The sequence below is a fragment of the Tribolium castaneum genome, chromosome 8 (genome assembly GCF_031307605.1).
Source record: "Tribolium castaneum strain GA2 chromosome 8, icTriCast1.1, whole genome shotgun sequence".
In the NCBI taxonomy this organism is placed as follows: Eukaryota; Metazoa; Arthropoda; class Insecta; order Coleoptera; family Tenebrionidae; genus Tribolium; species Tribolium castaneum.
The window spans coordinates 9624759-9641863 of NC_087401.1; the positions used below are offsets into that span (position 1 = coordinate 9624759).

Below are 17105 nucleotides of genomic sequence, written 5' to 3' on the forward strand. Positions count from 1 at the left end.
CGACTCGAAGCTCCATAAACTCCATCGAAAACATTTTGACTACCGCATCATCATCATCGCGCTCGGGTACTACTCCTCATTTTTCATCTGTCGCTTTACAGACGGTTTGATGTATTACCATCGGGTTTTTGCCGAACGTTGTTATACACTCGTATCTCCTGTTTCGCCGAAATATCGTGCATTTTAATGATACATGACAAATCTGTAATGAGCGGTACCGCCGAAAATCGGAGGTAACGAGCGCGAAATTGCCCGGTTTCACGCATCGAGACCTGGAAAGTGCGACCCCTGACGAGGTCTAAGCACAAACATTCCCGATTTTTTGGTGAAAATTACGAGATTCCTTCCTGGTTTTCAGAATGAAAATCTAGACAATCATCTAACTAATTGCTCTAGTTATCTCATCAATTTAAATCACTTTCTTGAGATTATGATTTTTGATCTGACCTCAAAACTTTTTCCGTCACATCCAATTTTTGGGATATAAAAAATTTGAAAGTTTAACAACTAAATGTTTGGACGAATAAATACATTTTTGTAAAAAAACTACACGTTAAGCTAGTGAATGTTTAGCTAAAAAAACAAATAGGCTAAGGGCTTGGTTATTTGCCAGTTAAACAAAAATCTAATTTTGAAAAATCATTACCAGTTGAGAATGAAGATAGTGATAATTGCGCGATTCCAAATTAAAGATTGCGCTTGCGCACTTCTCACGAGCTTTATAATGGCAGTTCGATGACGTGTGATATACGACATTTTATCTTATCTTATTTTATCTTATACCATTTTAGGTACATTATACCACTGTTTTCGGTGACAGAATCAAATTTCACTCACAAGAGAGATAGAGCTAAAGACTTTCTTTACAAACTTATAATGCCCCCTGGCCAAGAACTGTGCAGCTTACCGTACTATATTTGGAATAAACACGTTTGTTTTGTAATTTATAACCAATTTAAAAACTACTTTAAACCACTACTTGATATTTAACATAACACAAAAAACGGGAATAATATCTGACAACTAATTGTTTGGACAAAACAAAAAAAAGAAAAACTTGCTAGTAATTTGTGACATTTCCTTTGGTTTTATGACGGCTTGAATGTACTCTGGCATATTTTTAAAGATTCTGGCACAGAATTCTGATGGCGTCTTATTGTTCCTAATATGTTCAGTTTAATTTTTTTAATCTTTCAATGACTACTAAGGAAGATTTCTAAGATAAGTTTTCATTTTGTGCCAAAAAAAAACAATAATTTTTGCTCGAAACATTAATGTAGAATTACCAAATTATTACCTATTTCAAAAGTTTTGCTGTGTGAGAAGAAGCATATTTTTTTGAAAAATAAAAATAGGTATTTTTAGGATATAATTTTTCAGAGGGTGATAATAAACGTCCTTGCAAAATATATTTGAGGCTGTTTTAAAATCAAGTTTTCCATACCACTTGTTCCTTGGCAAATTGAACCGTACTTTTGAAACAGTCTTTATGAAAGATTTCTTGTTGTTTCTTATGAACTATTTATTACTCGTTTTCGAGAATCTCAGAAGCACCAACGCATACTACATCAAATTGAGATTCCTCAGTAAATAATCCCTCTTTTTCAGTCATTGTCACTTAGTTTTGACCCACAGAGTCATTGATTTTTAGGTAGCAGTGAGTAGGTAATGTGTTTATTTGCCTAGTTTAAATCGTTAATTCATTATTTTAGAAAGTAAGGTTTTTGTTATTCATTTTTGTCTACCTTAAAAAAACCAAGAGCTGTTTTTTATCGATCTGTGACAACATTTTGAAGAACAATTGGAATGTTTCTGCAATCTACAAAGCAGTGATTTCTCTTAAAGTGCTTCCGCGGCAACTTTTACAAATTTTTACTAAATGACGTAGGTAGCAGTCTTTGTCTCACAACTCGTGATCTTCCGGGACTTTTTCCTTTAATAAATATCGTATCTCGCATTCATCTACTTGAATAATTTGTGCCACTAAAGAATTGTCCGTAGTCAGTTTTTTGACAACTTGTGCCATAGAATATCCTCTAGAGTACTCCAAAAGAATTATTTTGCTTTTTTTGGAATTGCCACCCCTTTTGCTATTTTTTTAATAATGTAAAACGTAATTAATAAATTGATTATTGCTAGCATCCGTACATTTAGTTGCTAAGCCAAGAGGATAAATTTCATCATTTATATACCATGACATCGAAAATGTAATGAATTAGAGCAAGCCTTGAAAGGGAAGTGTAACTTTAGACAGACACATTTTTTTTCAAAACATCGAGTTTCAAAGGATAGTTTAAGGAGAGACTAAGGAGGTGTCCAGAAATAACTACTGTTTCTATGTTAGCAATTAACCGTAAAAAATTTTGCCCGAATTTCTGCAATGGAGTGTTATACTAAGAAATGAAAATTTTTATATGGATAGCCAACAACAAAATAGGCGACCCATATTTTTTTATTTTAACCAAAGCTCTACCGTTTTTGAGAAAAATAATTGAAAAGGTGAAAATTTCGGGCCTGACGTCAGCAATGTTCTTTTTGAATCAGGCAGTCACAGAACTTGAGATAGAAAACTTGCCAACAAAGATAGCTTGAAAGACGTACGTTTTTTCTTAATTTCTGCCTCTGTTGTTTTACATACGACTTCAGATGTGCTGCAGGAGAAGTCATTTTACCAAAACACAAACTCCTGCAAAATATTAGCACACAACACAGTCACAAAAGACAACACACAGTTTTGACATTTGTATTTGACGTTTACCAGCCCAAACATAGGTCGTAGCGTTAATTGTATACAGCGAAAGACTGACGAATCATTAATCGAGACATTGCTTACGTCACAGCGCAATTTTTTTATTATTACTAAAAAAGTACCGATTTAAAAAAACTTAGAACGATATTACTAGACATCATTTTGTGTCTACTTTCAGAATCTGCAATTTCCAAATACTTTTACTTTCGAGTATAACACTCCATTCACCAATTGAATATTTCCACTCTTCATTTTTTTTTTCACTTGTTAAAATAGCATTCCAACAATGTAGGCTTTCTTTTGGATGGTAAACGCCATTTCGGAACAATTTAGATTAAGCAAGGAATCAATTTTTGAAAAATCCTGATCTGTCAATTTTTGACACGTGTCTAAAACTCCGCAATAACGGCCTGCTCTAATTCAGTTGATTTTCGATCTCATGTTATTTTTTTCTGATAACCATTGAAAATCAGATAGAAAATTACATAAAACACTCTTATCTACAATAAGTCGTATAATTTGAATCCACCAATATCCATGCGAATTATGAATAAATAGTAAAATATACCTAGTAGTACGTATATTGTGAAATTCGAAATTTTTATGAAAAGTCATGCCTTCACAAATTCTTTTATTGAGAATTTTGAGTTATTATAAGTGCTTATTTAAAACTGTATAAACTACACAGAGTGAATCAACTTTTTACTAAATCTCAGTAACTAACCAATAATCACACAGAAAGCAGTGTTTTCTATTAAATATCTACATTATTTTTTCTTTAGACATGTGCATTATACATGTCTACTAATACACTATTAATTTTTGTGATAAAATAAAAGTAGGTACTTTTAATATCCTCCTGTATAAATAAAATTTATGCCGGAGCTCGGACCCGCAGTGGCAAAATTCAAAATTCCGCACATAGCTGATGTTATAGTCTCTAGTACCACACGGTACTGCCTGAATTTTCGCAAATAAAAAGTCCCTCGCGTCGTCATACTGAATTTTATCACGTACGACCCCCACAGTCAACGATCTAACAAAAAATGCGATCAATTTGCCGGTTAAATTTTATTATTTGTGTCTATATAACAGTTAAAAGAAGACAGAAACGTTGTTCATACATCGTTTCAGATTAATTTTTATTTATATTGGCTGTAACTAAAGCACCGGAACGGTTTCGTGTAAACGTAATCAACGACTTTTTCTCGTTTCTTTTAACCCATCGATGAACCAAATGAAAATTTCTTATTACGTCTTCCTTGAAATTCATGAAGTGCGTGCTTAATTAGAGAGAGAAATTTTAAGGCAACGTGTAACAAGTTAATTTTCGATATAAGTAAGTACTAAATTAATTAGGTGTAGTACCTGTGCGCTTGATAAGTTATTCAGTGAACTTGTCGAGGTAATTTGCAGTTAGCGCGGCTGTAATAAATCATAAATAAATTAATTTGTAAAGAAGGACTTGGCTTTTTGTTTTGATTGAAACTTGATTGAGTGGTACCATAATTTAACTTAAAAACTTTTCGATTCTGACATTTGACACTTGACTCTTCTAATTAATTGATAGGGTCATAATTTAAGTGGTACCACATCAATAACTCGGTTCTGATTAATTACTATACGAACTATGACACACAAACGTGTCGAATTTTGGCACGTGTCGTCGGCCATGGCCGCCCCCGATATTATCGTTTAATTAGCATAAACGTGGCATCGTTCAAATCTAGCGATTCGTTTCGCGCGTGTTCGATTATGACGTCACGATTTTTTCAAGAAGGGGTGAAAAAGCTATTAATTCGGTTTACAATGGAGACGAAGGGGTCCTGTCTCTGGAGGATTCTAAGCCGGTGAATTCCCCAGTGCTGAGCTATTCAAGAACTGTCCCCGATGCGTGTGCACGAGCTTTACTGATACATACACACACACACATACACGGGAGAGGAGTCCCGAGGGATCAAGAGGACTCTGTGTCCTGTGTAGATACAACAAGGTCTCGACTAAATTACGCTGCGGTGATTCTTATTAAAGAGATCCTGGTTCTGAATTGTATTATTTAAGAAAAACTGATTTAAGGGCACGAGTGTCTAAGCTTCTGAATGGGTTTGTAGGCAAAACTAGAGCTCCAGTCGACTCCGAGTTTTCGTAATTCCATATGAAATTAAACTGAGATTCCGATGGCATTTGTATTTCGTTTGTTCTTTTTTAATTGGCGCAGTCGGTAGGTTTGTGGTAACTTTTTTGACTTCAAAAATTTCTGAAGTCTAGCAACTCAACAGTACCTAATCTAGAAGGCTTATTTTCGGAATACTTTTTTTTTAAATTGTTAATACTCGATTTGACTTAAGCAATATTTTTTTGGTGAATTTTGGGTGCAGTAATAGATTACGAAAATCTCGGCCGGTCTCGGATGAAAAAAGCAAATTTCCCATACTCTCCAGTAGTCATAAACACGATTTACAACCGCACCGAACGCATTTCGTTTTACACATCACCTCGAGGTGAAACTAATATGAAAAGATGCAAAACAGTAGCGCAAGAAGAAGAGAAAAACCCATTGGTACTTATCGTCATGTGACATAAGGCCCCTCGTCCACTCGTCGCGATAAGATCGCGAACTGATGGCTACCTGCGGTGGGCGTGTTTTTATGGTGGGCGTTTCGGCGCATTTCCATTGGTTCGCATCTGAGAGAGGGGACGGATCGATGGATAGGAGGGATGCTGACAGTCGAGAATCGGTCGTCAGTCGGTTGTTTCGTATCGTAAAGGTCGCATCGCACGTTTGTTGTCTTCGTGTGGTTTAAGGGATATTCATTTTTTTTGGTTTTTGTAATTTTTCGAAAAAAATTTCGGAACGGTACGGAAACAAGTGACTGCAACGTCGATAAATCAGGTGTCTTTTTTGGAGTGTGTGCTAGTGCGAAATCAACAAGTCAATCTGGCGGCCTACCTCGAAGGAGGGCCCGCTTGCACCTCTGTAGGGGCCCTTACGCTCAGGGCCGGACTGGCCCATGTGCCCATCGGGCCCGGTTCCAACTACATCCAACATTCAGCCCACAATATAGGTCAGTGGCGGAGTGTGACCACAGATTTTTGATTTTTGGGAGCGACGGCCGTCGGAACTCACCGACCGTCGCCTCCTTGATCGCGCTTGACTAAACCCAAAGTTAAAAGTGTGACGAATGGTTCCCTATCGGTGTCAATATCGTCGAAAGACCTCTGTTTTTATCTTGAAACTTCTTATCGCCGGTACTACCATAAAAATTTATAACCGTTGAAAGGTGGCTGGAATTAATCGCGCGATAAGAATTTTACTACCAAATTTTTATTTTTGCGTGTAGTTTCATGCGCACGTTTTTCAAATCGAAAAACACACTCCCAGTAACCTGGATACATAAATTTATTAATTCTTTTGTAACATATACCCGAGACACGTCTAATTTGAATAAAACATCACATGGCAAGCTGTTCGACTCTCAACACGGCATTTCCATGTAAATTTATCGCTCTCATTATAAAAATCATTGAAGATGGGTGTTGGTATCATTCGAAACGTTTGATGTTTGGGTCGTACCGAACGGTACCGCACGCTGGTGTTCGGAAACCGGCGGTCGGATCGGTTTCGTTCCTTGGAAATTCGATCCGGAACACGCTTTTTTACCAAAAGAAGTTCACCGAAATCGAATCGCAGACACGGATTTTGCTGAAAAAATTTCAAACTCGAACATTTCGAGCAGAACGGTGCGCGCTGTTTGTACAAATTGCTCAATTTCCGGTTTGAATTAACTTTAATATCATAATTATTGATTTTCTGCGACAGGATATGGAGGGCCATCACCGTGTAAATTTTTCACCAAATTCGAAATACGAAAAAGTATTAAAAAAATACTTTCCGTTTCGTGTCAATGTTTAAATTAATTACAAGAGCGTGCACCTGTACGTTGCTTTTCCTTTTCTCTTGTTATTTCAAAGATTGTGAGGAGAAAAAACAACCAAATCGTTTAAAAGAATTACATTCCGCCTAGCCTCTGATCTATTATTTCCGTTATAGACTAGGTGTATAAGTTCACATACACATAGCACTTATCATCAATTCTCGATTGTTTGACGTTCCGTGTCCCGGCCGCCTTCGATCGTTCGTTTCGTGGTATTTCCAACTTTGAATCGAGAAAGTCCACCAATCGTGGCCACGCTTGATTTGTCGAGAAAATATCGCACGAAAGCGCTGCTCTTTTCTTTGATTATTGGAGGGTTTTGTTTTAATCACGTGATTTTACTTTTCTACTGAGTTAATTACACAACTTGAAGCTCCCAGATCTCTAGGAAATGTCCAAATTGTATGTAATTGTAATTTCAGATTGTTGTTTTTTGTTTTAAAGATAAACATTACAAAACTGTAATTTCGAGCTCGAAAAATTATTTCGACAATGTGTCATTTTGTTTGTCAAGAAATTTTATTGTACCTCTGTGGCGTAGTACCATTTCATATTTTTTTTATATAATGAGCTGATTTAAGCTGGATTTAATCTGAGCTCTGAGACTGAAGAAAAAAAGGAGGATGAATCTACGTATCTAGACGTTGAGGTTGGTAAAACTCAAAAGAAGCAAAAAGTTTCACATTTCGTTTTTCTTTTTAAATTTATCTTAAAAATCTCTCAGAAAAAGTAATTTTAAATCCAGAAGCGTTTGTGTATAAAAAACAAGAGCCATTTCTTGTACCTAACCAACTGTTGTACACCACTGTTGTACCTAATTATTAATTTTCGTCTGTTCTTGACGTGAAAAGATTATGGAAAAAAACAATTAAACTACTATCATAATTTTTTTTAAACTATTCGAAAATGTGGAACTATTTGTGGTCTAAGCCTGTTTGCCTATGTAAGTCATCCAGAGAATCGATTGGCGTCGAGAAAATCGCCAAATTCCCATTAATTTTTTAGTTATGAATTATTATTATTTTATTTTTGTTTTTATTTGGATTTTTATCAAAAACTATTAGCCGGAGAACCATGATCTTTTTGAAAAAATAGATAATCAAAACGTCTTTCCAACGATAATAAACTTCATAAGGTTATCTCTAATAGTTCCGGAGTTATTGCTCTATAAATATTCCGGGGACCAAAAATCTCGCAAAAACTGGAAAAATCAAAATTTAAAAATCGAACCTGTTGACTTTTTTGCACTTTTAGTAACTTCAGAGTGTTGTAAAGGCACATCAAAGTCCATAAAATTTTGCTAGTGTGAGATTAAAAAAATATTTCATTCTTCGACACCGTCAAAATTTACGATTTTTCTCCTAAGGAAGTTTTGACAACTGTTTTGCACTTGTCAATACGAAACGTCAGATTATTTTAACAGATCTAAAGCAATTTTGATTTACACTCAAAATCGTTAAAGAAATAACTATTTGTTCATTTTTGTGAAGGTAAAGTGTACTTAGGGTAAGTTCGGGGGAGTTTGGCCACTTTTTTTATTAACATGTATTGTTAATTTGTACGTTCAATAATTAGGAACTAACAATTTTTTGAGAAAAAATTAATATACTATGCTCATTTTTCTGTTGATAATAAATTAATAAAAATATACCTACAACAAATGATTGGTTTTCCTAGATGTAAGTAAGTTCAGGAAAAATAACTGCTCTCATTTATTAGTCATTAATAATACGAGTGCAAAAACATAAGCTTAAAGTTCGAGGGCTGTCGTTATGCAACGAGCGTATGCGAGTTGCATACGTAGACACCCGAGAACTTTAAGCGTTTTCGTATGAATGTTATTCAATTTTTTTGTTGCTATGGAAAAGCGTGTTTTAAAATAGTAAAAATTTAAAACACGTTGCTATGGGAAGCGTGTTTTAAAATCGTATTTATAATCCAGGATATATGTATACATACATCTCAATGAGAAAAATTCCCCACAATCATCTTTCTAAATTGTCATCCAGCCTGAAGCCTTTATTACTTTTGTTATTTTTGAAATTGTTGAAAAAATCAGATTCTTTCTTTTTCCCCTACAGTTCAAAAGAGATTGACGCCAAGCAAGAATAATACAAAAAATAATAATGATGTTAAGAAACACACCAAATAAACTACAATTATCACATTAATGACATAATAGATGCTTTTGAAAGTCTGGAAGAGAGCTTCTTTATACCCTGTTAAAATAATAATGGTTCTTAGCTATGAAATCATAATTAATTCAACAGACCTAACATTAAAAAAGCGCAACAAGACATTCACTTAAAAATTTCGTTTCTTCGACTAGAAATAACTTTTCCCAAAATTCTTCCATGTTTTGTGTGTTTTCAGGTCGGTGCGAGCCAGCCGCCGGTATGTTGATATCCTGCGCGGCCTGCGACAAACCAATCCTGGATAAATTCCTGCTAAACGTCCTGGAAAGGACGTGGCATGCGGACTGCGTCCGCTGTTTCGACTGTCACGCCCCCCTAACCGATAAGTGCTTCTCAAGGGAAAACAAACTATTCTGCAGGAACGATTTCTTCAGGTATTAACAAATAATTCAACCCTATTAATGCTAAAATCAAATAAATTGGCGTTGGCGTGATCGTGGTGACATTTCGTCGATAAAAAAAAACACACCCCAGCACTCACGAAAAATTTATTTCATTTATTCGTGCGCAATTTTTCGCGGTCGCATCGCGAAAATCTCGCATAAAACCATCAATCTGTCAAAAGTTGGAGTGATTTAGAATCGCTTTAAGGCGCTCCCAGACCACGTTTTATAGACATATTTGGCTTTGGGTTCGCCCGCTTCGGTCGCAACACACGATTTTTTCCACTGAGTGATGGAGGGCGCAATTTGCGACCAAGGTCGCAAGAAATTACTTTATACAGGGCCCAAGCAACAGTTACATTAATTTTTTAATTTGTAGAGTTGGTAACAGATTGCAAAAATCAAATAGATCACACAGTATTACAGAACGGAAGTTGTAGTTTTACGTAATTAGATATGCAAAAGCGTTAGAAGCCGAGCATTTTGTAAGAAAGAATAATTAATTTGTTTACATTCCGGAAACGATGAGGGAAATTTAAATGACATGAGTTTTTCTTCATGTAAATGAATTCTGTTAAGAAATTTGTTCATTTCAGTTGTTTCACACCTACGATTTAAAAGATAAAAACTCTATAAGCGTAATTACCCAAAGCAACTTGATAAAATCGAAATTACCTGAATGAAAAATTGGTTGGTTTATTTCCTCACACCTGATACTAAATCAGCGACAATAAATCAAGATTTTGTTTGATTTTTTAAATGTTTGTCGTTTGTAACAATGGAAAATGTCATTTCTACTGTTACGCAACCAACAAAGTATTTTTATTGTAGATATTGATTTTATGACAGTTTTGTTGCATAATTTTATGACGATATTAACCAATAAAATATTTTAACGTGATGTATGTATGATAAACATTGGAAATAATGCAAAACTGGAGACACAGTTAGGGAAAACTGCAACCCTTTGTGTTATCCTTTATTTAATTTTTTTCTCAATTGCGCTTCAGTAATGAAAATTTATAATCGAAGTACGAAACCGTGTTTTTTAAATATTAATTTATTTGAAAGCTTTTCATGGTTTGAGTTTTTATATTTTTTGACCAATGATGAAATTTATTTATGAATAAATTATATTTACGAGTTGTAGTTTTAATTTTACATGCAACTATTTTTTCTGGAAAAATAACAATAAACAATTTACATTTTACCGCCTCCTTAAAGCGTACTTTTGAAATAATAATACAGTAAAACCTCTCAATGGGGAACCTTAAATTGTCCGTTGTGAAGAGGTGTCCGTTATTCGGAGGTGTCCATTAAGGAAGGTTTCATTGTAATTACAGTAAAGGTATTTGGACATGCACTTTACTTCAAAATTGCTCAAAAAATCGTTTTACATTTTTAAGCGGTTTAGTACGTTGTTCAGCCAGAGATCGAAAACGCCATGTGTTGAAAATTGTGCTCTTTTTGCTTTTTTGGGCCTTTAAACCAGATTTTATTAATATGGGACAAGAAGTTAGCAAATAACCCACTCAAAATTTTCTAATATTCCCCTTTTCAACTCTTAGCGGATACGCGATAAAAAGGAGACAAAAATCTCAAAATACTTTCATTCAGAATAAACACAGAGATTTTGAGAACAATCTCAAAATTAAAAAAATAGAGCATTTGTGGTGTTTCCAGCGTTTATGCACAATATTTATTAAATTGGGCTTAAAAAAAAGTGGTATTATTATTTTTGCGTTATATTGGCACGTTTTTCATTCAAAAATGCGGTCATTCAGCAAATTTTTCTAAAAAAAAAATACTCAAAAAATTACCGTGTTAAATCACAAAACGGTGTACCTATACCTAGTTAACGTTTTCCCTCCAAAAACGCAATTACTTTGTGAAATTTTGATAAAAATAAACCGAAAAGTTGCCAAACTGTGTCGCAAATGTTGTTATACTTAGAAATATAAGAACTAGTAGTAGTTTTGCTTTTTATCCTTAAAAAAGTACCAAAATAAATGTTGAATTGAATTAAAAAATATGTACTGAAACACGTTTTTGAGCTAAATCGTTTTATATTTTTTATAAGTTTTTTATTCTAAAACCTAATGTTTCATAAAATGAAATAAAAATAAAATTTTCACAAAAATACACCGCAAAATCGCTAAATTGGATCGAAAATATTACTCTTTACTAGTAATCATGCACATTTTTCTGTCAGAAAATCGATTATTTCACAAACATTTTTCCAAAATTATAAAAGAAAATTGAATACAGTGGAAAAATCGTGAGAAATTAATGAATTATGTTAAAAAAGACACTTTTTCTTAATTTTTGTCGAGACAGAAAGATAACTACGCATATTTATTTCACAATTAAATGCCCTAAATTTATTCGTAATGTTTCCAAAAAATGCCGGTATCTACAATTACAATGTGTGTTGGAATGATTTTCATCTAGTCGTCTGTGTAAAATCAGAAATGCCGCTTTATAAAACTAACGACACAGGCATTTAGACACCGAATATTACCATTCTCTATTTATCAAGTGTCCAATTTGGAAATAAGCGTCGATAATAAGTGTTTTCATGCACAGTGTAACAATTTAGTTGCATTTTAACATTTTTTTTTAAATTAATCAATTGACAATTTGTGAATTTCACAACTGACAGTTTTGAAAGATAATTCAGTTGAACAGAGCGGCACAATTTTTTTACATGTAAACCAATTTCAAAGTTAACTAGATGGGAATCATTTAAAAACACATTGTACAAGAGAATTTATATCGAAAATTGAGCTGTTTTAAGTTTTTTCAGCTTTATTAAAAATTAACAGATTTCCAGCTTCTTCCATAAAAAAGTATAACTATAGAAGAAGCCTTTTTTAATACTTGAATGTTTTCTGCCTCATTCATAATTATTTTGTATTTTCATCAGTGATCATTTTACTGCTAAAAGTTAGCCAGCTTTCTTTTTATGACTCCTATTTTCACACCTTTCGTCTCAAAATTTTCAAAAACACTTATTGTCATTTAGTACCATTTTTTTTAAATAAACCGAAAATTGAAACTGTCAACTTTTTTATTAAAATTACCACGAATTAATTTTCTAGTGGCGCCGACATTTAATTAATTATTTTCTTTGAGTGAGTTCACATTACTTGAAAACAGTGGAGAGGTCGTGTCCATTATACTGTTCATGTTTTAGATGTTGTTAAAATGTAGAGGAAAATAAACATTTATAACAATGGCAAAGCTTCAACACGTTCTTAATTTTTTTCCTATTTTTGCTTTCTCTTACTCAACAAGTAAACGTTTTTATTAGTGGGTGTCAAATTATCATATCTATTTTTTAATTGCCTAATGGCTGACTTATACAATTTTCTAACTATGAGGTAAACACTTAAAAAACCGATTGGTAGCATCAAAGTATTTTGATATTTACGAATACTACATTAAACTACCTACTTTACTACTAATTATTAAAAAGTATCGTTTTGAAGGAAACTTTGTGTCATATAAAGAAAGCCGATTGATTATTTTTAATCAGTGTCTAAACATTTAGCAACTTATAGTTCATAGTTGAAATAAATTTGACTAATTTACAAATCCATGTTTGTGGCAACCCCGTATTTTTCCTATACACAGTGTGTAAAAAATAAGTGGTAGTTTGAGTTCGAGGGAAAATAGTTGCTTTCTCCTCTTTTGTTGGATGTGTTTTTTCATTTTTAAACTCGATGGTCTTTCACACACACATCGTCCATAAAAACCCCGTCGTCCCTTGGTGATTTCCAAGCCGCAGCAACGAAATATAACGAATTGGTCACGGCGGCCGGTGTGTCGGTGCTCGATTACGTTTTATTACGGGAACGGCTGCGTTTTCTCTCCCGATGCACACGAGGCCGAAATTGCCTCCTCGTTACGGCGAAGGCTTGTTAACTCGAAAACATGTTTGTTAAAGAATACGATTTGAATATCGGCCCATTATTCCGCACATAACATAATGCTCTCTTTTCTACGGGTTATTCATATTTATGAGACAATAAATGAACCTCAAAAAGGACCTATGAAATGATGCCAATTACGATTATAACTCGTGTCCTATCGAAACTGATAAGAATTTTACAGCCCTGGGAAGTAGAGGTATGGAGTACCATAACTTTGGAACCATTTGACCAAATATTACAAAACTTGGTAGACTTACTAAAGAGAATATGCCTTTTAATTTGGTAATTACGAAAACTGGATACATCCACCCAGTTTCCGGTTGGAACATTTTCGGGTCACATTTTTTGTGTTTTTCTAATTTTTTGCCCTCTTAACACTACTTTTTTATTGCTTAAATCGATAGAGTAATCAATTGCGAATAAAAAAGGTATAACCTTCTACACCGCCAAAATGCACCATTTAATAGTTATTTTAACTTAAACAGAGGCATGCACTTGACCAAAATCAGAAAAGTATAAATTTTGAGCAGATGAGATCCGTAGCAACGAAAGTGCATCTGCACTCAAAGCGCTGTCAAGTCCTGTCAGACACTTGTCAACTTTAACTTTGAACAATTTGGGGCTCTAAATTGAAAATATTTAACAAAAGGGTTTAGTTCAGTCTCTTAACGTAACCTACAATAAATTTAAATTATTCTGGTAGCATTTTTAATTGATTAAGTTATCGAAAATTCACAAAAAAGTCATTAGTCGTTACCTGATTATTTGTTCTATTCGGTACGTTTATTACACCAAATTCCGAATAAAGACATTAAGATTCTTAAAAGTGCACCCCTACTACGTGGGTGCATCTACTCGTTTGTCTTCCAGACCCTACAATGTCGCTAAATGAACCACTCAGTTTACATTATTTTGTAAAAAAGCAGCGTTATTTTTGACTGGATTGTTTGCATTTTATATTGTTTTTTTCTAAAATTTCGGCGATGTCTTCAAACACCTGCGCTGGTCGTACGTACAAAATAACCTGTAAAAATGATCAAGATCAAGCTTGAGTTTTTACATGTTATGTCGTACGTAAGACCGGCGCAGGCGTCTGTAGACATCGTTAGCCGAATTTCTAGAAGAAAACTATACAAATTCAGTCAAAAATACCGCTGCTTTTATTACAAAATAATGCAAATTAGTAGTGAACTGAGTGTTGTTCATTTAGTGCCTGGAAGACAAGCTAGTAGATGCACCCACTTAGTAGGGGTACGCTTTCAAGAGTTTTAATGTCTTTATTCGGAATTTGGTGTATTAAACGTACAGAATGGAACAAATAATCAGGTACCGACTAAGACTTTTTTTGTGAATTTTCGGTGAATTAATCAATGAAAAATGCTATTAGATTGGTTTAAATTTTTTGTAGGCTAGATTAGGAGACTGAACTGAACTGAATTTTTTGTTAAATATTTTCAATTTAGAGCCCCAAATTGTCCAAAGTTAAAGTTGACAAGTGCCTGACAGGACTTGACAGCGCTTTGAGTGCAGATGTACTTTCGTTGCTACGGATATCATCTGCTCAAAATTTATACTTTTTTGATTTTGGTCAAGTGCATGCCTCTGTTTAAATTAAAATAACTATTAAATGGTGCATTTTAGCGATTTAAAAGGTTAATACTTTTTTATTCGCAATTGATTACTCTATCGATTTAAGCAAGAAAAAAGTAGTGTTAAGAGGGCAAAAAATTAGAAAAACACAAAAAATGTATCCCGGAAATGCTGTAACCGGAAACTGGATGGATGTATCCGTTTTTCGTAACTACCATATTAAAAGGTATATTCTCTTTAGTAAGTCTACAAAGTTTCGTAATATTTGGTCAAATGGTTCCAAAGTTATGGTACAAAAACGTCTTTCCATACCCCTACTTCCCAGAGCTGTAAAATTCTTATCAGTTTCGATAGGACACGAGTTATAATCTCAATTGGCATCATTTTATAGGTCCTTTTTGAGGTTCATTTATTGTCTCATAAATACGAATAACCCTGTATAGTCCTCGACGAAACGCTTCGCCTGTTTTTTCTCTCCTCTCGTATGATTTTTTTATTTATTTTCTAATATACGCTCGCGTTCCGAGAAGGCGCATAACGAGATCGGCCGCAGGAAAATCCATAAAAACGACGTGTTAATGGTCGAGGAGGGTGGACATTTGAAGTGTTGTATTTCAAGATTGAAATACGACTATTTTAGTGTTTTAATACCGTTTTTTTTTGGTCGATAATCCGAACGAATTTTATTTGCCCGCCCCTAAAACCCGTTTAAATAATCCATGACTCGCTAAAACCGCCCTCGAAAAAATCGCCCTTTAATTACCCAATCTCCATAATTTATTAAGTGGCCCAAAGGGCGGTTTCAAAGTCAAACGTTATTTGAGAGAAGATCTTTTCCGCCGTCCCCTAAACGTTTTCATGCCGATTACCATAAATAAATGAGCGAGGGGGATGAGATCGCCGCCAACTACGTTGTTATCAAATACGGATGTCGTAAAGAACTTGAGAATTGACGTAAACGAGCGAGTTGTGTTTTTTCGTCGCACATTTATATCGAAATTAATTAAATGATAAGACTGGGTCGGTATAATTGACACGCATGTGATGCGCACGAATATGCGCACGTCCGAAAATAAATAATACGTGATTAGTTGTTTTTGCCCAGGTGGTGGTGAAAAATAACACCTTGACACTTGAGTAATGTACGTATTACGGGTGTGGAGTTATTGCCGGATTTATTACCCATTTTGTGTTTTTAATTAAATTGTGTGAGGTTACGAGATAGCCAAAGGGTAAGCCCGTGATAAAAAAAATTACGTTTTGAAACACATTTCAATTAAATTTTATTTACTGTTTGATGGACAGTAATTTAATTAAGCCGACTTATCGTCGAATTAATATAATTTTGACTAGAGTTTCGATAACGAGTCGAAGGTTCGCTTTTTGTTCAAGACAAATCGAACAAGAGTCGGATTTTAACGAGCTGGGGCTCATATATTTCGCAACGCTACACCATGGGCATGTTTTGTTTTGCAAATAATAAGTCGGGAATGTGTCGAAAAAAAGTCGGGCCGCCGGGAATTAAAAAGAAATCATTTGATGTTGCTTGTTTGTTCTTCGTTTATCAAACGCCGAATGCATCACTTCCCAGAAATTCAGCGGAACAATGAATTTCCTTGAAGAGTTGACTTCGTCGGATGTAAACAATTCTTTGTCGATTCATTCCCGTTTCGCGTACATAATCATTTAAAGCGGAAAAACTGCCACTTGTGAAGTTTTTTGTTTGATTTGTTTTTTCAAACCAACAGAGATTAAAATCTTTTAACAAGCTCAAAGTGTCTAAATGAAAAATGTAATGTTCTGCTTCGGTCTCAACACAGATATTCGATTGTTCATCATCGTGTGTGTAGCAGGTGATGTTTTATTTTGACAAGAGAGCAGATGGTTCAAAGATTCAAATAAATTTCACTTAATTGCACTCGATGGAAGACGGAATAAATTGTCCAACTTTCAGATTTAATAATAAAGTTGTTTTATTGTAATATTAAAAAGTCAATTACAGTAAGGAAGATAAAGTAAGGAAAAAATTCACAAAAAAACATGATGTTGCACGTAATGGTAAATATTAATATTTCTACTATCTATGGTCTACAGCCAATGATGTTTTGTCAAAAATAAATCGAGAAACCTACAAAAATAGAACAATTGTTAGATTTTTGACACTTTTAAGCCCCTTTTGGAATAAAACCAATTTTTTTTCCAAAAACACAATCAGGTATTTTTGAAAGTCCACCAAAAAGAATACGAGCAAGTGCCGAATTTTTGAGTTTTTCGACGATTTCTGTACATTTTTGAACAAATGTATATTTCTTAAAACC

The 17105-nt window shown here is 34.2% G+C and overlaps 1 protein-coding gene across 3 annotated transcripts in view; it reads left to right on the forward strand.

Annotated features, from left to right (window-relative positions):
* Lim1 (LIM homeobox 1) overlaps nucleotides 1–17105 on the forward strand; it is a 93235-nt gene that overhangs the window by 51951 nt on the left and 24179 nt on the right. For 2 of the 3 annotated variants that reach the window (XM_015981047.1, XM_008196718.2), the window contains exons 1-2: nucleotides 5480–5814; nucleotides 9058–9253. In XM_015981047.1, the coding sequence (XP_015836533.1) occupies nucleotides 9081–9253 (173 nt within the window). In that variant the 5' untranslated portion in view covers nucleotides 5480–5814; nucleotides 9058–9080. Of the gene's footprint in view, nucleotides 1–5479; nucleotides 5815–9057; nucleotides 9254–17105 lie in introns of those variants that run through there. The other variant, XM_008196717.3, reaches the window with a different exon arrangement.